Source organism: Saccopteryx leptura, chromosome 7, assembly GCF_036850995.1.
Source record: "Saccopteryx leptura isolate mSacLep1 chromosome 7, mSacLep1_pri_phased_curated, whole genome shotgun sequence".
Lineage (NCBI taxonomy): Eukaryota > Metazoa > Chordata > Mammalia > Chiroptera > Emballonuridae > Saccopteryx > Saccopteryx leptura.
Window position 1 is genome coordinate 15,558,469 of NC_089509.1, and position 22,677 is coordinate 15,581,145.

At 40.7% G+C, this 22,677-nt stretch overlaps 1 protein-coding gene across 1 annotated transcript in view; it reads right to left on the reverse strand.

Moving 5' to 3' along the window:
• NCKAP5 (NCK associated protein 5) overlaps nucleotides 1-22,677 on the reverse strand; it is a 1,041,554-nt gene that overhangs the window by 79,692 nt on the left and 939,185 nt on the right. The window contains exons 15-16 of the mRNA XM_066346570.1: nucleotides 21,941-22,118; nucleotides 14,817-14,895 (exon numbers count right to left, since the gene is read on the reverse strand). Coding sequence (XP_066202667.1) covers nucleotides 14,817-14,895; nucleotides 21,941-22,118 — 257 coding nt within the window. The remainder of the gene's footprint in view (nucleotides 1-14,816; nucleotides 14,896-21,940; nucleotides 22,119-22,677) is intronic.

Genomic DNA, 22,677 nt, shown 5'->3' on the forward strand with positions numbered 1-22,677 from the left:
GAAGAATAAGTTCACATAATTTAGGAGCTACTAGGGCATGGAAGTTCTTGACTATTTACAATGAGAGGGTTAGCTACAAACAATCAAGTTTTAAAAATAATGTCCATCCAAATTTTTTAAAAACAGGCCAAGGAAATTGACCTTTTTGTAGAGTTCAAGAATGAGGCAAAATATTAGAGGGACTGAATCTTCAACTAAAGTTTAAGAAAAAGATGTAAATAAGGATTCTGCTTCAGAATAGCTCATCTCATCAACGCATCCAGAGCCCATGTAGTCTCAGTTTTTATATCCATGGGGTCCAGCACAGTGCCTGGAGTGCAGTTGATGCCCAATAGATATTTGGCAACTGACTGACCTGGTTCATGGCTGTGCCTTGAGGTTTGAGTACTAGAAAAGGAAAGGGACTCACCGCACCTGTGTAGACTCTCTGGCGGTTTCTCACTAGCCCTTTCTTAGAAACTGGGATTTATCAGTTGGGTATAGCACCTGTGCATAAGGACAGTCTGGGGTGGGGGCGGCTGGAAGGCCGTGGGCTGCTGGCAGTTTCCGGGGAAATACTACCCGAGACTGGGGTTGTGGTTCAGGTCTGTTTCCAGCGTGTGTGGGGGATGCATCCTTGAGAACTGGTAGAGGAACAGAAGACTGTCTTAGACCGCTCTCTTCATGTGTGATACTTATGGTCGAGAACTCCTAGGACCAAGTCCATCCATCCTCAAGGTACATTAGTCTTGAATATGAATGCTGTCGCCTCATCACTGTGAACTATGGACATGAGGCCTCAGTGTGCCCCACCTTCCTCATCATTCGGAAACATGACATCTAGGTTAGCTGGAGTTTGTAACAAGGGACTGGTAACCTGACTGTTTCTCTCACCTTTCCCCTGGAACACACTTTAGATGCAGTTTAATTGTTAAATGCAGCTATTCCCAGAAAAGCTGGCTTTTTAGGCTCCTCGCTCGATAAATATTCAGGACAAATGGGGTAAAAGGTTATTGAAACCACATTTTGAAAATGTTTTAAAATTCAAAATGTTATCCTGTCCAATTTCTGAACACAATTATGTCTTTCTGATAAGTCCTATAAAAACATGTGTTTTGGGTAAGAACTCTTGTCCTTCCTGCTCATCCAGACCAAAAAAAAAGAAAATCTGGGTGAGAATCTATGGAAGGAAGCATGTAATGTTTGGGTTACTGAATGGAACACACGGATTTTGTACTGATGGTGACAGATGGGGCCCTGGCACTGGGGGAGGCATGGGGGTGAGGTGGGGAGAGGGTTAATAACCTCTGGTTTTCAGAACCCCTCCCGGAAGCTCCCCCTGCCCTTCCTGCCCCAGGGGCTCTGATCAGGCCTGACAGCTCCGACCAGGAGGCATGAAGGCGACCTGGCTCCGGTGCTTTCCAATTTTCCACACTGAACACTGACGGATGTCACCCACACTCATGATACTGATGGGTGGATGTCACGGACAAGCAGAGCTGTCTGGAACTGACTGCTGGTGCCACTGAATCCAAGGGCTACCTGTATTATTTCAGATTAGACTGGGGGTGCAAAGGCTCGTGATGCCGAGAGGGGAAGCCACCCAGGGGGCTGCCTGCGCATTCTGTCTGACTAACAGATGTGTGTGGACAGTGCCCTAATGATAGCAGAAGTAGCATGGACTGTCATGAGAATGTCCCTGTGCATGTGCCCTATCAGTGACTATTGGGACTGATGCCTCAGCCATAGGTGGGCCACTCAGGTCACCTTCAATGGAGTCCAAACCCCTAAAGGCAGTAACTGAAGTTAACACTGCAGTTTGGTTTCACCCAGTTGAATGGAGTCCTACGGATCAGTTTACTGTAAAGCTGCCATGGGCACGGCCCAGGCGATGGGTTGTGCTGAAAGTTATCAGAGCAAGCCTGAGAATGCTTAGCCCTAAGTGTCCTGCTTGCCGGGCTGGCCCATCCTCAGCACCTGGGAGCTTAGACTTCAGAGGGTTGCCACCAGGCTAACGGATCAGAGTGGCTCACTACGCCTAAGTCGTTTGTACACACAACACGGTGTATGCCAAGCATCTGCTTCTCTCCTGGGAGCTGGGGTTTTCAGATGTGCCAGGCAGAGGGTGGCTGTGTGACCAGCTGCCAATAAAAATCCTGGGCTCTGAGTCTCTAATGAGCTCAAGTAGTCCACATTCCACACGTGAGGCTGGGGGTATTTAGTGCCTCCCCGTGACTCCACTGGGACAGGACCTGATCGCCTCCTGATGTTGCCCCTTAGGCCATTTCCCTTGGCTGGTTTTGCTTTGTATTCTTTCATTATAATAACTCTTAGCTTTGTGTACGACTTAAAAAGAAAGATAAAAAGATGATACCCACAGTTACCTATACTTTATCCATCCCTTCTTAATAATAGTAACTACAAAAATGAAGACCAACAACAGAGTTCTTGCTAGCACCAGGCACAGTGTCGAGCACTCATATGCAAAAATGCAAAAAACTCAACAATCCCAACAATACTTCAGAGTAGGCACTGCTATTACCTCCACTTGGCAGATGAGGAAATAGAGGCTTAGAGGAGCTCAAGGGATCTTCAAGTTCACAGCACTGCAGATTGGTTAGTTGGCAAAGAGGGAACTGGGGGGTAGGCCTATGGGACTGCAAACCTCTTGTGGGGACTGACAGAAGTACTCTCAAAAATGCAAAACTCTGGGCAAACACACAGTCATGACACTACTGTTATGAACAAGGCCAAAGCCCCACCCAGAAATGGTTGGAAAAGCTTTGCAGCTTTCCTAGTTTATCCAGATCCTGTGATTGAAACCATTCTTTCCCCAGATTCACAGGATGTGGGAACTTGGCAGGAACAGGTACTGTGCAGCTCAGGTGTAGCCCCACCCCCTCAAAGAGTATTGGAAGTTTGGGCTGGGAAATCTGTCAGAGAGTATCTAGAATAAGTTCTTTATCTGATGATTGAGGAAACAGAACTATGAAGCATTTTGCACTAAGCCATAAAATCCAACCTGGACTTTGCCCCTCCCCCCATTCATTTCCTCAGTACCCTGCCGCTCCTTACCACTTTTTTCTTTCTAAAATTGGATTTGATGAGAACTCAGCATATGAAAAATGCTTTTCTTTTTTAAAGGATGAGTTACATAGCAAAGAGACCTGTTTTGAAGCAGAATTATACACAAATACTTTTAGGCATCAGTGAAACATTTTGATGACTGGGTCAGCATGGCGGGGAAATAACAACTTTGGAAATGCAATCCATTCCGAAGCAGAGCAGCCCGGTGCCCACTCCAAATGTGCTCTTATACACACAGGATTCCTTCCAAATGGGCTCTGAAGGCAGAACACACGGCTGGGTTTCAAATGGGCAGAAAGTCACCTTAAAGCATATTTCCCCTCGGTTTGGGAGTTGACGCAATCGAATTACAGGCAGAGACTGTTTATCACCATGGCAGGAGTCTCTCCTCGCATTCCTCCTGCTTTCATAATCAAACAGTAACATCTCCAGAGCATAGGTTTTAGCTACACAAGAAACATATTGGAAATTGATTCAATACTCCTGGCTTGGCTGTGACAATGTTTCAGAACCTGGTAACCTCTCCAGCTTGTTCTTTCCCCTTCCTGAAAACCTTTTAGCTGCCCTTGGGGTGGCAAAGCAAAGATAAAGCAAAGGCGGTCCTGTTACCTGATCCTGGGCAAAATGAGTGGAGCAGGCCCTGTACCACCGATAAGAAGATTGCTGAATGACTCTCCTCAAATCCAATCAATGGGCTGATGATTCTCAAATTCAATCAATGGGCTGATGAAAGAAATTAAGACTGGCACGGATATGTTATTTTCTCTGGCATTACCATTTCCAACAATGAGAGTTTCTCTTTAGAAGCAGTTAAGCCCTGGGCACGTCTGCGACTCATTACTAAGTACCCAGATCAGCTTCACTCATGTTGCTGTAGATTTAGAGATGTTTTCCTTTCTCTGCTTCTATTCGCTTTTGCTCTGGCTCGCTTCTTCCAAGTCAAGAGCACCTGTTCCCAAGATCACATCTCCTCCTTCTTCTCTCAGTTGCATATTTCATTACACAGCTCAATTTCCATCTCTACAATCTGTCAGAGCCCTCACCTGATCTATCATCCTAGCACTTGACACCTGTCCCAAGCTAAGGTATTTGCTCAAACGTGCCACTTTCTGGACACATCACTGGGAATCCCCCAGAACTGAGTGTGCAGATCACTTGAACTGAGGCTTTTTCTCCACTAAGTATATATGATTAAGTTCCTATTGTAGGGAGAATGCCCTCAAAGCTTGATTATGGGGCCTTCTTTTTTTTTATTCCAAATCACTGCAGCTTCTCAGCATACACCATCGGGGTGGTTAACTCTTTTGTGGACCAACACAAAATTTCTGGAAGACCATTGGTTGAAAATCACTAAGTATTCCACTGTTTCTTTAAGATACAGAAATAAAAACAAAAACAAACCAACAATTGCTGACCTTGATTGGCCATATTAATTTCATGACTCTAACTGTTACAGCTTATAAAAACCTTGTTTAGAATAGGTTTGCTCTGTGACTAATGTAGCTCTAGCAAGTTTCTTTAACATTTCGGTGCTGTTTATTTTTCTGTCCTTTCACCTTCCAATTCCCTGTGCACTTGGGTTTGTCAAACTCAACAGCTATAGCTGCTTGATAACCTCTGCCTTTTAACTAGAGATTTTCCGCTATTTACATTGATTGTAAATTCTTATGTATTCACTTTATTTCTACCATTTTATATTATGCTTTCCACTTGTCCTTTTTTAAAGATATCTATCTATCTATCTATCTATTTCTTGTTTTTTATGTTTTCTTTCTGAATTGATTTTATCACTTCATTTTCCCCAGTTTTTCTACTAGTTTGGAAATGTTTTATTCAATTTCTACCTACTTTTAGTAGTTATCCTAAAAATTTTAACATGCATACATAACTTGCCAAACTAATATATTAATTCTTAACAATATAAAGACATTATAATGCTATCATACTTCCCACATCTTCCAATTCATTTTCAGTCCTATTTATGTCTAGGACTTATTTCTATTTTGATGTATTTTTATAATATACATTATAAAGTATATTTATTTTTATAGACAGAATATTTAACACTTTCTCTACTCATTGGTTATCCTTGTATTTCTAACCCTCCTGGGATAATTCTTTTTCTGTCTGATGTAGAGGGGAAAACATGTGCAACTTAACAATGGGGATATGCCTGAGCTTATTGTTAGGTGATTTTGTCATTATAATCTGTATTTTCTCTTTGATTTTTTTGAGTATCTTTCCTTTATTTTTGGTGTGCTACATTTTCACTAAGATGGCCTGAGTATAGACTCCTCCCACCCCCGCTTTATTGAGGTGTGATTAACAAATCAAAATGGTATATTTAAGGCATATAATGTGATGTATACTATACATTGTGAAATGATTATCATTTATTGTGTGTGATGAGAACACAAAGATCTACTCTCTTAGCAAATTTCAAATACATAATACATTATTATTAACTATAGCCACCATGATGTACATTAGGTCTCCAGAATTTACTCATCTTCTAACTTAAGATTTGTACTCTTTGACCATCTCCCCTTTAGCCCTAAGCCTCAACCCCTCATAATCACTTTTCTGTTCTCTGTTTCCGTAAGTCTGACAATATTAGATTCCACATTTAAGTAAGAACATGATTTGCTTGTTCATGGATGTTGCAAAGAGCAGGTCTTTCTTTTTTTTTTTTTAAAGGTTGAATAATATTTGAGCGCGCGCATGCGTGTGTGTGTAATTCGCCCCTGCTCCTGGCAGCTGAGCTTCCAATGGTAGGACGCTACCTTTTCTAAACATCAAACACTCTTGTGCAACTCAGTTCCCTGGCAGGAGAATATACCAGGCTCATGCCTCATTCTTTCAGGGCCTTGGTACTGCCACCCTGGCTGCCCTGATGCCATAGATCAGTCAGTGACACTCGTGTGCTCCTTCCCCAGGCTGTCTGTATTGTAACAGGCAACTGGAGGACCTGGTCCCAAAGGAGTCACCAATGGGTAGAAAATTCAGACATATCCTTGTCCGCTGCCAGGAGGGATCTTTTGGGGACAGGGAGACTTTTGGGACCCTGACACATTCCTGGCTGTCCATGAGTTTACATAAATACATGACTCTACTACAGCACACCACTGAGAAGAAAACATGGTGACTAGTGTGTTTGGTCCAAGGCTAATAAAGAGAAAATGAAAGCGTGTTTTTACTTTACAGGGTTAGATGTGAACAACGGAGTGACTGGACAGCCTCTTCTTACATGTTGGTCTCCTTTTAAAACCCTCCACAGTCTACTGATCCTCTGTGGCAAAAGTTCAAACATCCAAACTTGGCTTTCAAAGTTTCCATTGTCAGTTCTGTTCTGAAGAACCAGCTCTCTCTGTCCTTCATCCTCAAAGCCCACCCTCTGTTATAGTTGAGACAGCCTCTCACCGGCTCTCACCCCCTTTTCTCCGGGCCTCTGCTTGGGCTGTTTCCCTTGAGTTGGAGGACATCTCTTTCCCCTTTGCTGATGACCCTGCCTCTTAGGATAGTGCTTCCCAAACCTTGTCCCACATTGGAATCACCTGGGGCTCTTTGGAAAAATATGAATGCCTGGATCCCATGCCTAGACCTAGTGACTTAATTGTCACAGGGTGTGAACTGAGCATCAGCCTTTTTAGAGGATTCCCTGGCGATTCTGATATGCAGCAAAGTTTGGGAACCATTGGTACACAAGGTAAATGCTCTTAAACTCTCTTACTCTTGTCTTTTCCTTACAGATGAAAACCAGCATTTCTAGTTTCACACCCTGCTCTGTGCACTCATATGTATGCAGAGCACACCTCTTTCTTATCTGTGATCACAGTGTATCAGAATTGCCTGTTCGCTTCTCTGCTGCCTACTAGATGGAATTCAGAGAGTGCAGGTACTGTGACTTGCTGACTCCTGAATCCCTAGCATCTAACATAGAGTGTGGCTTGTAGGAGATGCACAATACTGTCCTTTGAACTAAATAGAACCCAGTTCCCTGGTGCAATCTATAGAAGCAAATCTTTTATAGGAGTAAAAAGAAAATCATACTTTTAACTTTGTTAAGTCTACAATTAGTATCCCTCATAAAAAAATTAGAGGGAGGAAGTTATAGATTAGAATTATGTATGTTCATGAAATACAGAAACTGCATTAAAGCCTGACCTCATGACTCTCTTTAGTAGTTAGAGGAAAGCCCTCCTAAGGATCAGGTTGGTAGAAGGCAAAGACAGAGAACCAGCCACAAAGGAATGAAAGACAAGAAGGATGGCACATAGTGTTCCAAGCACAGGGCTTGATACACAGTTGATACTCGGTGGATATGTACCAAATAGATATGTAACTATCTCTAATCCTTGGTCAGAAGAAACCACATGACCCTGTTTCCTGGATGGGTCTATCATCCTGATAGGCAGAGTTTACATTCCAGGCTTCCAAGATACAAAGTTCTCCTTTGGGAGTGTGTCACTTGCAGTTTTAAATGGGTGAACTTGGCATCACCACAGTGAAAATAGCCTTGCCCAAGCTATTATGATTAGATGTCATTTTTTTTTAATATTTTATTTATTGATTTTTTAGAGAGAGAGGAGTGAGAGAAAGAGACAGAGAGAGAGAGAGAAGGGGGAGGAGCAGGAAGCATCAACTCCCATATGTGCCTTGACCAGGCAAGCCCAAGGTTTCGAACCGGCGACCTCAGTGTTCCAGGTCGACGCTTTATCCCACTGCGCTACCACAGGTCAGGCCTATATGTCATTTTGAACGTTGGGAAATGCAAAGAAATCATTGTCCTGGGAAATGTTAATATTAGATTCAAATTATGTAAAACCACTCCATCTTATTTCTCATCCATAGCCATTATTATCTAAGTAGTGTTTGGTTTGGTGCCCGTCTGTTAGTAGTCAACAGAGCATTATCTATCCAAGTTGTTATTAAGAACATTTGTCCTTTCCACTCGCATTGTGTTTTGATCATTAATAGCTCACTTTTTCTACAATTATGCCTAACTATATCAGCACACATTCAAAATGTGACATTTGACTCAAAGAGCCTTCCACTTGAAATGTTGTGAATGTTTGGTCAACATCCTGAGACAGACTTTAATTTTGTTTTTAATATGAGTGTCATTCCTGGCATGTTGAATTTCTAAACTCTTTTTTCAAATTTTCACAGTAGGGGACATTAGTAATATTTTTGAAATAAGACAGCTAATTATCAAGGATTTTAATTGATTGGCAGCTACAGTACTGAAAACCCTGCTGTCCTGTTTGTTTTCGTTTCAGAGAAATAAAAATTCGAGATGCTTTGTTCAAATAAATTCCAAAGATTTGTTTAAACTGCTATGAATGTGGTGGGTGATCAATTATATATTTATTTTATTCATAAATATGGTGGTGGCAAACTAATCTGAGTTCAATACATTTTCTCAAAAAGTTACTCAAGATTAACTATAAATAGAGAGCAGTGAGTGGTAGTTCATACTATGCAAAACAGAAACTAAGCATAAATCATTGAAATTAATTATATCTTTTCCAAAAACTATCCAACTTTATTTCCTAAGTGACAGTAAACATTTGCTCGTGTTCCTCCCCAGATGACGACCTTGAGGGACAGGCAGCAGGCTGAGATTGCAGGTCCACCAACACCCGTCCTCCCTTTCTTCCAGCGCGAAGATGACTTCTATTTTATTTTACTGGACAAGTGGCCTCCCACCTAGAATACGTTTCCCAGCCTATGTGACTAAGTACCGGCTAATGATCTGTTAGCAGGAGGGATAGGTCAGGTGTTCGAAGTGTTCTTAAAAAGGTGAACCATCTCCTTCCTCATCCCTTCTTCTCTCCTGCTGGTTGGAAAGTGAACATAAGGGTGGGTTTCTCAACAGCTATCTTGAGCCATGAAGTGACCTTGGGAATGAAAAGCGCAAAAGGCCGAGGGACAAGATATGAGAAGCCTGGCACTGTCCTTTCAGCCTGAAACACACTGCTCTGGACTCCTGTGTGACAGTAAGAATTTCTATTCTTTTTTTTTTGGGGGGGGGGTATTTTTTTTTCTGAAGCTAGAAACAGGGAGAGACAGTCAGACAGACTTCCGCATGCGCCCAACCGGGATCCACCTGGCACGCCCACCAGGGGCGATGCTCTGCCCCTCTGGGGCGTCGCCCTGTTGCGGCCAGAGCCACTCTAGCACCTGGGGCAGAGGCCAAGGAGTCATCCCCAGTGCCCGGGCCATCTTTGCTCCAATGGAGCCTCGGCTGCGGGAGGGGAAGAGAGAGACAGAGAGGAAGGAGAGGGGGAGGGGTGGAGAAGCAGATGGGCACTTCTCCTGTGTGCCCTGGCTGGGAATCGAACCCGGGACTTCTGCACACCAGGCTGACGCTCTACCACTGAGCCAACCAGCCAGGGCAAGAATTTCTATTCTTATTTCAACCACTGTACTTGAGGCTTCTTTTACTCACAGCTGATCCTAATGCTACTGGTATGAATAGTTAGGCAAATCCAGTCTTGAATTTATAAACAACTGTGGGCTGAATAATTCAAACTATATAATCCATATTTGAATAACAGCTGTTGGCCATATTGTATTAGGGTTTTAATATAATAGAGTAGGTCCAGAGTCCCTTCTGTTCAGATGAGATGAACGAGGTCCTGTTCTTGTCTTCCGTGCGATGGAGGTATGTGACTCAGGAGTCCGGGAGCCCTTCCCTTTTCCCGCTAAAGAACCACAGCCACAGACATCCGGTACCAGCCCAGGCCTGCCCTCTGCTGGGTGAACACGCTGCTGGGGGAACACCTTTGCTGACCTTCACTGGACCCCAGTGCATATATTCCTTGACATTAACAGCTATGTGTCATATGACTTTTTTTTAATCTCTTCTGTCTCTACCAAACTCTGGACTGAGCACATTATTACCAGGGATTAGATGCTTTATGGTTGGATAATAAAATTTTACAAGAATCAGGTCTATGTGTTACAGAAGTAAAATGGCTATTGTACTTGGTGATCCAAATCACCTCTGATTGGCTTAACATACCTTCACCTCACTTCTTAGCCTTCCAACAGGCCATTTCTCAAAAGTAGGGTCATATGACAGATAACTTTTCCTCCTGACATTGCTTCTTGTGCTGTTTATTGTCTTTCTTCTTCACCCTATAATGTGGTTAAACCAGTGATCTGAATGCCTGAAACTTTAGCTCCTAAGAGAGGTAGAACTTGTTCTTAGTCCTTGTTACAATGCAAATATGTGACATGAAAAGGTACCTGTTTAATCCATTACTCCACTGACATGAGTTAGTATATCATATTAGCTAGCTAAGTCTAGGGGAAGATAGGATAAGAAAATAAGACTCCTGGGAGAATGAAAATAAACTGCTGTGTGGTCTGTGAAGTCTGTCAATGTGCGGTACTTATCGAGCACCTATTATCCTTCTGCACAATACATTAGCTGTTCGCTAAGGCCACCTGTGGAGGAAAGGACGACACCAGAAAGATCCCTTGTGGACAATTCCTGGGGTAGGAAGGAGAGCACCAAGACAACTCACAGAGCTAGCCAAAGAAAGCTGGTCCCTTGTCATGTTCTCCTCCGGTGGTACGAGCCACAAGGTTCCATCAGAAGAAAGTAGGAATACACCCAGTCAAGGGGAGAGAGTAAACATTTCATTCAGCCATGGGACACTGAGACATTTACCTCCTGGGCTATTGGACAGATTGCTTTTTGTAACTTTTTTGGTTTGGGAAAAAGACCACACACCCTTCGCTTCGTGAATCTACCCTGCACCCTTGTTTTTTTAGATATCATTCAATCATTCTTCTTCAAACTCCTCAAAAGACATTTTCTCCTCTTTATAGGAATTTCCAAATCCTCTTGTCTTCACTTAGGGGATTATTTTAGTGCTATTACTGACTGATGTTTTTAATATGAGTCAATGTTATCTGAATTCCTACTATTCATTTAGTCTTATTTATAAGTAGTATAAAACATAGAATGAATCTGTTATAATAATTAACTAACAAGAAAGAACAATTAGAAATATGGTGGTTGTGATCCTCTCTATCAACACTTGTATTAGACTAAGCTAGTCATTTGCTTATTGCTTATTGACATGAAATTCTGACACCTATTAGGACAGCGGTTCTCAACCTGTGGGTCGTGACTGTATTAGGGTAATTTTAAAGAAAAATTCCCATTGTATTATTTTACTTAATTCATGAGTCTTGAATATCAATATAGAGCAAATTTAATTAACAATATCTTGTGTCTTGTAATCAGCTAACAAAATTTTGATTAAACTAACATGATTATTCTTTTTTTTTTTAATAATTTTATTTTTAATGGGGCAACATTAATAAATCAGGATACATATATTCAAAGATAACAACTCCAGGTTATCTTGTCGTTCACTTATGTTGCATACCCATCACCCAAAGTCAAATTGTCCTCTGTCACCTTCTATCTAGTTTTCTTTGTGCCCCTCCCCCTCCCCCTTTCCCTCTCCCTCTCCCCCCTCCCCCCATAACCACCACACTCTTATCAATGTCTCTTAGTTTCACTTTTATGTCCCATCTACATATGGAATAATGCAGTTCCTGGTTTTTTCTGATTTACTTATTTCACTTCGTATAATGTTATCAAGATCCCACCATTTTGCTGTAAATGATCTGATGTCATCATTTCTTATGGCTGAGTAGTATTCCATAGTGTATAGTGGCCTTAAACAAAACACTAGAGCACCTGGATATGATAGACATCTACAGGACATTTCATCCCAAAGTGACTGAGTATACATTTTTCTCCAGTGTACATGGATCATTCTCAAGAATTGACCATATGTTGGGCCACAAAAACAACATCAGCAAATTCAGAAAAATCGAAGTTGTACCAAGCATATTTTCTGATCATAAAGCCTTGAAACTAGAATTCAACTGCAAAAAAGAGGGAAAAAATCCCACAAAAATGTGGAAACTAAACAACATACTTTTAAAAAATGAATGGGTCAAAGAAGAAATAAGTGCAGAGATCAAAAGATATATACAGACTAATGAAAATGACAATACGACATATCAGAATCTATGGGATGTAGCAAAAGCAGTGATAAGAGGGAAATTCATATCACGTCAGGCATATATGAACAAACAAGAGAGAGCCCAAGTGAACCACTTGACTTCACACCTTAAGGAACTAGAAAAAGAAGAACAAAGACAACCCAAAACCAGCCGAAAAAAGGAGATGATTATTCTTAAATGACAGAAATGCAAATTTCTTGATTGTTCTTTGTCAAAGGCATTAGCTGACACTTGGTTAGGACAACATGTTTATATTTGCTTAATTGCTATGATTGTAAATATTCTATGGTTGTAAAATAATGTGAGGACATGTGACAATACTTAGTCTAGACAAAATGAAGCACATTGGGATTATCTGAGTTCTAAAAGTATATTCTCAGTCCTTCTTTAGAATAGAGGTAATGGACATGTTGAGTCTCATTCAGTCTTGAAATAAATGAACTTTTTAAAAGGTCTATAGTGATCTTATTGATTGGTTAACCCAGGAAACATTCTCAATACCATTCTCCTACTCCCTCATGCCACAGAGCCTAGAAAGCAGCCTCATTTCCCATCACCCTTTGCAGCTAGGATTGGCCTTCGGGTCTGGTTCTCACTAATGACGTATAAGGAGGAGTCCACGGGGGGAATTCTGGAGGAGTTATTTACTCTTCCTTACATGTTGTACCTTGAATGTGGGTGGGAGGCCTGGAGTGGTAGAAATCGATCTGCAATCAGAGGCAACAAGCGTGGGGACAAAAAGCCCAGGGCTTCTGATTGTTAAGTAGCTGTACCTCTTTTGTTGACTTCCTCTAGATTTTTAATTAAATAAGATGATGAAAGGACTTTACCACTTTAGTAATGGCTAGTTTTTGTTGTTGTTACTTGTAGCCATTAGTAGCTTATTCAGGTAGTTCTCCACCAGTTCAGGATGAATCTACACCTATGTGAAGACCAAGCCAGCTTTCTAGAAGAAACACGTTTGAAACTGAGTTTCATGAGAGTAATCTAAAGCAGCACTTTTCAAAAGACCTTCATGTGATGATAGGAGTGTTCATATAGAGATGACACAGAACATGTGGCCACTGAACATGTGAAATGTGGCTAGTGCCCTTAAAGAAACAAAGTTTTAATTTTGTGTAGTTTTAATTACTTTAAATTGAAACTGGAATAATCACATGTAGCTACCAGCTATCATGTTGAACAGCACATATCAAAAAGAATTGGCTACTGTACCAAAGAAAAAGAAACACTTAGATTATTATAGTGAAAATTCAGCTTTAAGTTTCTATATGTTGCCTTACAGGCCCAAGAACCCTGTTATAGAGTAATGATGCCTCAGAATGGGCTTTATACAATGTTGTGTTTGAAGGCTGTTAAATAATATTTAACTTGCTTATTAGCTAACTATGCAGAACTGATACCAATTTAAGGATTTCACATTGACAATTATAATAAAAGATGTCTTTTTGGAATAATAATCTTATTCAGATTACCCTCATTCAACTGCATGTTGAGACTTTTGTATTCCCAATTACAGACGAAAAGAATAATAATGGCGTGCCAGTCTCATTCAGCTGTGGGGTATAATAACTGTCTGAGATAAATGGTAAATTATAGTTTGCAGAAGACTGCTGGGTACAGTAGAAATCAGCCGCAAAGGGGAGCGACGTGGCACGAACAGCAGTGAGACGCTGAGAGTGGGCGGCTGAAGGGCCTCCCCTGAAAGGGCTGGCGGAGAAGATGCCGATTACACCAGAAACCAGGAGTCTGTGGTGCTGTCGTGCCCTGGACCATGGGATTCAAGACTACTCACTACACCCAAATGTGGTCTGAAGACATGCCTTCGTGCCCTACAGAAAGCTAACTAATCAGCACGCTTACATTCATGGCCTTTTTTAGAGCCTGAGGAACTAATTCTGCAAGTGTGCATGGTGGCCCAGAGCTGTTAAAATGATCACCTCACCTGCCTTCTGGCCAGAATCAGTCACAGACAGCTCCTCTATCATCACTTTCTTCCCGGCTACAGAAACAGGTCAGCAGAGTCCCTTTGGTTGAGAACCTGAGCTGCTTCAAGCTAGGGTTATGCATGATTTTAAGAAATAGCTGACAAGCCAAGCTTATTTCAGAGATACGATTATCTATAAACATGGTTCTAACAGAAATAATAAAGAAAACAAGCTGAAGGCTTTCGGCAAGCCATCGGCACTTAATCTCTTTGATTCTTTGGTATAAAAATTATCCAACTTAAAAAGCATTCCATTTAAGAAAGCTACCATCCAACCTACATTTCTCACAGAGCAGCTGCACAGGTGCTTCTTGAGACAGTTACTAGAGAAACTAGATTGATTCAATGTTGATTTTCTTCTCAGAGAACTATTATCTATACTTATTTTATATTTACCTATAATTAATAGTCTACTATTATTTATATTTACTTTCATATTATACTGACAAGTACCCACTTCTCATCAGTTTGCTCTGCAATGCTTTGCAAATACCTGTGTCTCCTTCATAGACTCTGCTTTGACCCACTTATCTTATGGCAGCTTCCAATGTCTAAGAAGACAAGGTAACCACGTGCAGGAAGGTAGAACCCAGTCTTGCCAGTGGGAGGCAAAAGACAGGGTCTGTGGGAATAATACCCCAGGTCTGAAAGCAGGGCTCATGCAGAAAATATCTCAGTTGAAGACGCATCAAGATAGGGTTCTTACCAATGACGTGGCTCTGAAATGCAGACTCGGCAACTGCATCTTCCTCATCCTCTTGCAGGTTTTCCTTTGTCTCTTTTATCTGCAACAACAAAAACTTACTATAAGTTCTTACTTATTACGTTAAGTAGATCTTTGCTATCCTCAAATAATGGTAGATGCTATAACATGTGGTTATATGTTTGTGTGTATATGTACATATATATATATGTACATAATTTTTACTTTCACTTTTCCCCATTCTATCACTTGGCTTTATTATAAATTTTAATTATAAGAGCATATTTTCCAAAACATAATCAAAAGTCTGAAAATGAGTATTTATAGGGAGCCTAATTCTACATAAGATTTTGGAGATAACAGCTTTGGTTTTTAATATTTCATAAAGTCGTAACACAGAACTAATAAGGAAAAATTAAAGTTTAAGGAAGATATAATTCCTCCAGAGTCAGTGATTTCCACTACAAATTTTAATAGAAGTAAATAAATACACTTAGACAGCCTGATCCTTCCCTGGAATACAACTCTCTAAGAAAATAACATGATATATATATGTATATGTATATATATATATATATATATATGTTTCGTTTTCTATAACGAAACATGAAGTGGCCACAATGTGTGCTCAGTGAACTCCCTACATTTCAGCCAGAATATCTAGGTGCTGAATGGTATAGAATCAAATGAAACTCTAGAGAGAATCTAATAACATCATAGAATTTCACAAATGAGAATTCTGAGATCCAGTGAGTTTTCTTAAACATAACTGGAACTAAAACCCAGGTCCGCTACTTCCCAGCCTAGTAGCACAAGTAATAATAATATAATCAACCATACCAACAATGATAAAAAAATTTTTTTAAAAAAATTTTTAATGTTAAAAGAACACCAGCAAATTATTAACTCCTATGTAGCAGATGCTGCCTAAGCTCTTCACACCCATGATTTCCCAGCCCTCACCACAACACTAGGGGGTAGGTGCTATTGTTCTATTTTAGAGAAAAAGACCCTGGAGAAACAGACAAGATGAGTGATTATTCAAATGATGAGACTGAGACTCAAACACAGCAAATCTGTCTTGAGATCTGTGTTTATTTAGGGATACTCTGTTATTCTCAAATTTCTGTTTGAGTATGACAGTGTAGAATTGGCCTCAATATTAAGACAGCTTTTGGTCCTTGGCAGACTGACCCTAAATAACTTTTTAAAAATACATCCCAGCCAGTCACCTAGGAAGCCAGTAATAATAAGGTGAACTGTGCATTGAATGCAATGGGGTTCTGCTTAGTACATACATTAGAGGTGTCAGTAGATTTGCCCAGGGACTCAAGTTGAATGCCAAGAAACCCTTATTTTATATTCATGATATAGAAAGTCATATGGTTGCATACTGACCTTGAGCTGAATTTAGCTTTCTACCCTTTACCTCCTTTTTTCATATTTAATAGAATAACAATTATTTACATTTTATGACTGCAGTTCTAAGAATGTAACTGGGGCTTCCTCTGTCCATGCTGATGGCAGAAGATGACACACTCAAGAGAGTATGTGGGTGGCTGCCTGTGCCTCCCCAGAAGAGCTGGTCAGGGGCTGACTCCACAGGGCACGTCTCAGCACTTTCTTCCCCATCAGCTCTCTGTGCTGTGGGTTCTGCCCTGTTTGTTAGCATCTCTGGAGAAAGAGAGTTAGAGAATAGAGGTAAAAGGCTTCCTCAGCAAGCTCTGTCTCTAGCAATGCACACTGATGGAGAAAAGAGCTATGTGCCTTTATGAGGCTAGCATGTTACTTATCTGACCTCCGAGGTTCACCAAGTTCAGTGATCTGTTTGTGAAAAGGCCACTGAAAGATCCCATGAGAAAAGGATTCCCCAAACACTGTAATTTCCATGAGCAACCCAAAAAGAATCTTTTACTTTCATTTATAGAAATATCAAAAAAATCTATGTTTTCAGCCCATACCAGCTCTTACAGCAATATGTTCCATATCCTCTCCCCACTTGTTATATAAAAAATAGCATTTCCTTTGGGTTTTTCTAAAATGATCCATCTTAAACTTAAAGGGGTTCCCTGCTCAACTGCCTGCTAGAATAGGGGTGATTTATCTCCATCAGCCCATGATTGTAAACTAAAGAATCTCATAATTAGAACAAAATCTTCATTTTACAGATTAAAAAAAAAGGGCGGCTCAGAGAGGTTAGTGATCTGCCCAAGAGCACACAGGACGTCAGTTTCAGAGTGGGCACTCCTGACCACCTTTATTGCTCGGATTCCACTATTCAGTATGCACCATGTTGTTACAGTCATTCTTTCCGAGCCTTCTCTAGAATTACTATTTTTTTTTAGTGTCTGGCAGTCAGATATGTGGGCAGTATTCCAAGCGTACATAAACCACACTTTTATACTTTTATTTAAGAGTAGCAAAAATTTTTACTCTGCTTGTCTGTGTGTGCGACTGCCCTGTTTCCCTTTCCTACTTACCTTTCTGTGGGGCTTACTCATTATCTTTCTCCTAGTATCATATTTCAGAAAGAAAACAAAAGCCACCCATGTCGTCCTACCTGTCGGCTCCCTGTCAGAATGTTTCCACGGCTTTTTGTGCTTAAGAGCAAATGTTAAACGTGGTCCCTGGGGATTTATCCGAGAAACCACGCGCAGAGAAGGCCCTCACTCTCTCAGCTCTCCTGGGCTACTGACCCCCGAGGAGCCCATGGCCCACAGAGGGAACTTTGAATTTGAAGGAGATGGATAAAGAATCAGCAAAGGAGTGTAAAATAGGGGAGCCTCTTAGGATGGCACAGCTGTCAACTCAATCCACACAAACAAATTTCAATGCAAAATGGTGAGTAATTTAAAAATCCATTTGTCTGTGGCAATGAGGGGTATAATTATGTTGGCAGCAGACTACCCTTGCTAATTATATTTTCCATAGGCTAAAAATAACATTAACTTTCATTCTTGATCACAAGGTGCTTGCATACCGATAAAAGGTTCTGGGAAGCTTCCTGGGGAGTAAGGGCCTGCCCACTCGAGATTAAAAGTTGCCCAAGATAGACACAACTGGAACAAATCTTCAAGTGGCAAGGCATTTCAAAGATGGGATACAAAACCAAGTTCAGCTCAGAAAAGAATGGTGGTTAGAGATTTGGAATTTTCTCAGCCATTGCTGTACCAGGAATAGATATAAATCAGTAATGTCCCATTTGGTAAAAAGTAGCAAGTGACTCAGGCAGAAACTATGGGCTGTTTTAGGTTTAAATTTATTGTTGGTACTTCAGGCGTCTTCTAACAGTGTGCTTCCAACTCTTATCCACATTTTCAGTTCAGTTGTAGTTAAGAACTACATCAAATACTAGTCTGTAACAGGTAACCATTAACATTGCCCCATCATTATATGCTGTTAGCCCCTGTCGTTAGAAAAGGCAAGGAGGCATGAGCATACAAAGGACACAAGGGAAAAAACGAGAGAGTACTTCACCACTGACCATACACATACATAATTTCAGAAGGAAACCTAATTTCTGGGGTGCCCTTCATTTAGAATTCTGCATATGTGTGTCTTCTCTGAATCATCCTAACACTAATTAATTCCCAAATAGATGACACTTGGATGTTCAAGCTCATTGGAAAGGAAAAGAACACTATGAACCTAAGTGGGATAGGAAATGACCTTTGGAGGCAGAACTCCCAAAGACAATGCCTTTAGAAAAGTTAGTCATTTACACAGCTTTTCAGGAGGAGGGCCAAATATGCATGCTTCTTATTAGCATCAAAATAGCATTAATAAGATGGTAATTTGTGTAATTATTGTACCATTTTGTGCTATTTTATCACCACCAGACCATTTTACTGGGATAAAATTTGATGCCTTTTAAATTATCATATGTGGTCTTTTCAGACTATGTGACAATAGGTGAAGAGAATACTCACAATTTTAATTCAAATACATGGATTAAAATGGTCATCTCTTTCCATTGCATGATGAAGGGATAAGATCCCGTTAATTTTGTTAATGATTTTTTATTTGTCCTGTGACAGATAGGAGGCTGGAACTCTTTCTTTGAGACTTCTCATTTCAAAAATTTATCTAAGTCCACAGGAAGGAAGGATTTACAACATGCAGCAGAGAACCTTTCTTTCTGACTTATTTCCTTAATACTGATGCAATTTTTCCTGGGATGTCTTTTCCCCTCTTATAATGATTTTACATAATTTAAATAAAAATACAAGGTAACATGGCCCCTGTCTGAATGACACAAAAATTAGAGCTTCGTGGTCTACAAATGATGGCACAAATCGGGACATAAGCCTGTAATTAAAGTTTTGAAAAGAGAAAAAGATTTAATTCAATAAAGCATCAATGGGGTGTTTACCCATGCTAGAATGTATCTAGCAATCCTGAGAACGGGCACTCAGTTCCTAGAGAACTAAATGGAGGTCTGCTACATACATGGACTTGTAATGTGCATGCAAATAATCCTTCTACTAATATCACCATAGAATAAAATAGTTATAATCTAGGGTCCTCCTAGCTAAATACAGTCTTAGCTTGTAAAAGACAAGGGATAGCAGTGTTATGCTGTAAGGTTTTTAAACATCGGTTTTAGCCAAAAAAAGAAGTGTGATATGTAATGCATTATGTGCAGCTATTGTTTCCATCCAAAATAACTACTATGAGAAGAATTCTAGGCAGCATATTTTAAAATAAGCAGATAGCAAATTTACCTTGAGCCTTAGTGGGGGAAAATTTCCTTAAACTCTGAATTTTAAAAGGTTCATGGGTATTCACATCGATGTGCTATGGTATTAGAATACATCTTATGTTGCATCTAATCTCCTTCTTATATAGGATGATAACATACAATGAATAGGTTTCTGCTGCTATTCTTGGACTAGTCCCAATGGAGACTATGGAAATGTCCTTTCTGGAATTAGTAATTTTAGCCCAAACCACACTGATGATTATGGAGATGAAATAAAAAAACATTGCATTTTACATTTAAAAAAATGACCAGCTGGTCAACTATCCAGGTTAATAATATTCCTCTATATGGGAACGCTTCCCAGCATGATGAATTTCATCTTGCAGCTAACTAGAAAAATTAGCATACCCCTATTGATTTTGTATATTTGGGGTGGTTAGGGAATCTTTGTCCTTCACAGAAAATAATCTTGCAGATCTTCTAGAAGAACCAAAGGATACTTATTACAACACTTGGGAAGACTGCAGACAAGAGAGGGCAAGCATGTCAAATTACTTCAGCACTGGGAAGCAAATGAGAAAGTGAAAATGAAATTGGGAGAGCAAACAGAGGGTCTTTTGTCTTTCTCTGGACTTCTACAGGGTGAAGAGGTACCCTCCGTGTCAGAACCATACTAGACGGAGCACCGTTAAACTACGTCCGTCTGGTAAGGGCTCTGCCAGGCTCCGGCAGATTTAGATCAGCTGGGTTCATTTCTGGCATCGTGCACATTTCCACACGCGCCTTCTCCCTCTCCCCACACTGACACTACAAGGGCAGCCTTCGAGAGGCTTATGGTTTGTGGTTTCATAATGCAGGGGGCATCTACCTTTTCAAAGAAGAGACGATACCAATAGAAGCCAAGAGTAAAAATGGGGGAAACAGAAAAAAATTACTTTAGCAAAGAGAATAGTCTACATATGATTCCAGAGTTTGAAAAAAAGAAAAAAAGGACTTATTTGAAAAAAAATTTAAATGTACATCTGTCTCAATTTACAGTATGCCTGTGAAGCTCTAAGGAATGCTAAACTTCAATATGTCATTAAACTAATAATTAATAACTACTAATGCCAACCATGATTACTTCTAAAATCTTGTCTATTTTTAACTACTTTAGAAAAAAATATATACTTACTTCAAATTTCAAGTTTTCTCTAAGAACATGGTAGCATGTATTATATTTTAAAATCTTTTATAACAGTATAAAAATATATGGATACAGTCAGTAATTCTGTGAAAATAATTTTTGGGGGGGTTTTCAGTGCTTTAGAACTTATAGAAAGAAACAATGAACATCACCAAATCAGTTATGCAAGAGCAGAAGGAATATAAGGAGTGTAAGTACAGCTTAAGGTAATTTTAATACAAAAATATTATTTGAAAGTAGCATACCCTGGGAAATATTAAAATGCTCTTCTATTGGCCCTGGCCGGTTGGCTCAGCGGTAGAGCGTCGGCCTGGCATGCGGGGGACCCGGGTTCGATTCCTGGCCAGGGCACATAGGAGAAGCGCCCATTTGCTTCTCCACCCCCCCACCCCCTTCTTCCTCTCTGTCTCTCTCTTCCCCTCCCACAGCCGAGGCTCCATTGGAGCAAAGACGGCCCGGGCGCTGGGGATGGCTCCTTGGCCTCTGCCCCAGGCGCTAGAGTGGCTCTGGTCGCAAAAGAGCGACGCCCCGGAGGGGCAGAGCATCGCCCCCTGGTGGGCAGAGCGTCACCCCTGGTGGGCGTGCCGGGTGGATCCCGGTCAGGCACATGCGGGAGTCTGTCTGACTGTCTCTCCCCGTTTCCAGCTTCAGAAAAATACAAAAAAAAAAAAAAATGCTCTTCTATTAATTTTAAAAGGAAGCTACCCCCTTAGTTCTAGACTTCTCAATTTAAAAAAACCTGAATGCTAGGGAGTCAAGTTCCAGAAAAGATATCTTGCCTTTTATTTGGGTGGGGTGAACTGGTACATACAACTTCCAGAAAAACAAAACAAGGCTTAAATCAAATCATCAAAATATGATAGTCAATATTCTCTTGTATCGTTTAGCACTTTTACTTTCTACATGATGTTCATTCCTTTTTGTGCTGCTGGAAATGATGGAAATAATCATCAAAGCAGATTCCCAGCACAAGGGTGTCACTCCTTTGCCTGCCCAGTTACACCTGTCACTCAGTAAACAGCTAAAACGGCAGTGTGACCAGAGGGCACCAGGCCTGCGCAACCCCGCCGCGCCTCTGTCATGTGCTCGCGAGCCTTTTCTAGTTTTCTCTTTCGCTTTCACTTTCTCTTTACCCTATGATCTGTTGCCCAGGCATGTTCATCAGCAAAGGGGAGAAAGAACCCAAGCCGACCTGTCTTAGAACCTAACGGCTTAGAACCAGGGTGGTGGAGCACTTACCAGCGACCCCTTGGGAATGTCCACGTCAGCTTTGGTTTTGATGTGTTTCTTGTGGTTTCCTTGAGCGCTGAGAGAGCTGCCACTGGGACAGGATCCCTGGGAGCTGCCCTTGAGCGCACTCCTGCAGGAGACACTATTTGATCCAATTTCTGTTTGTTGAGCTGCTCTCTTATCAACTCTGCAGGTAGAAAGTGATTCCTCTGATAAATGACATTGCTCTTCTTCAATCACTCTACTCTTCCCATCCTTCAGTGTTTAAAGTAACCTCCACACATCTCGGTCTTTAACCCCTTTGAGTAACAGTGTTTCTCAAAGGCCTTGATGGAAATCTTTATCTGATAGATATTCCAGTAGCATGTCAATTTAGATTTGTAAACAGAATACTTTATTTTTATTTTTATGACTGCTTGAGAGATGGGGATGGGGGGTAAAAACCACTGAAAAGTGATTGCTAACTACATTTCTGGCTTAAGATCAGCAGGAAATGTAATTTCCTCTGGAAGTTTCTAAGTATATGTTTGCTCGGTACAGTCGATGAGATTGGCATACTTTAAAATGTACGTTTAATTTGCTTCCATTTTATGCCATGTGGGCACATTCATGGCTGCTAGTGAAGGCTGAATTTCTTTCAACCTTGATAAAACTTACCATTCTTTAATTTCAAAGACCATTGGCTTGGTTAACAAAGTAACATGGACTAAATTATCATTTTATGGCTAACTTTTTATTTCATTGTT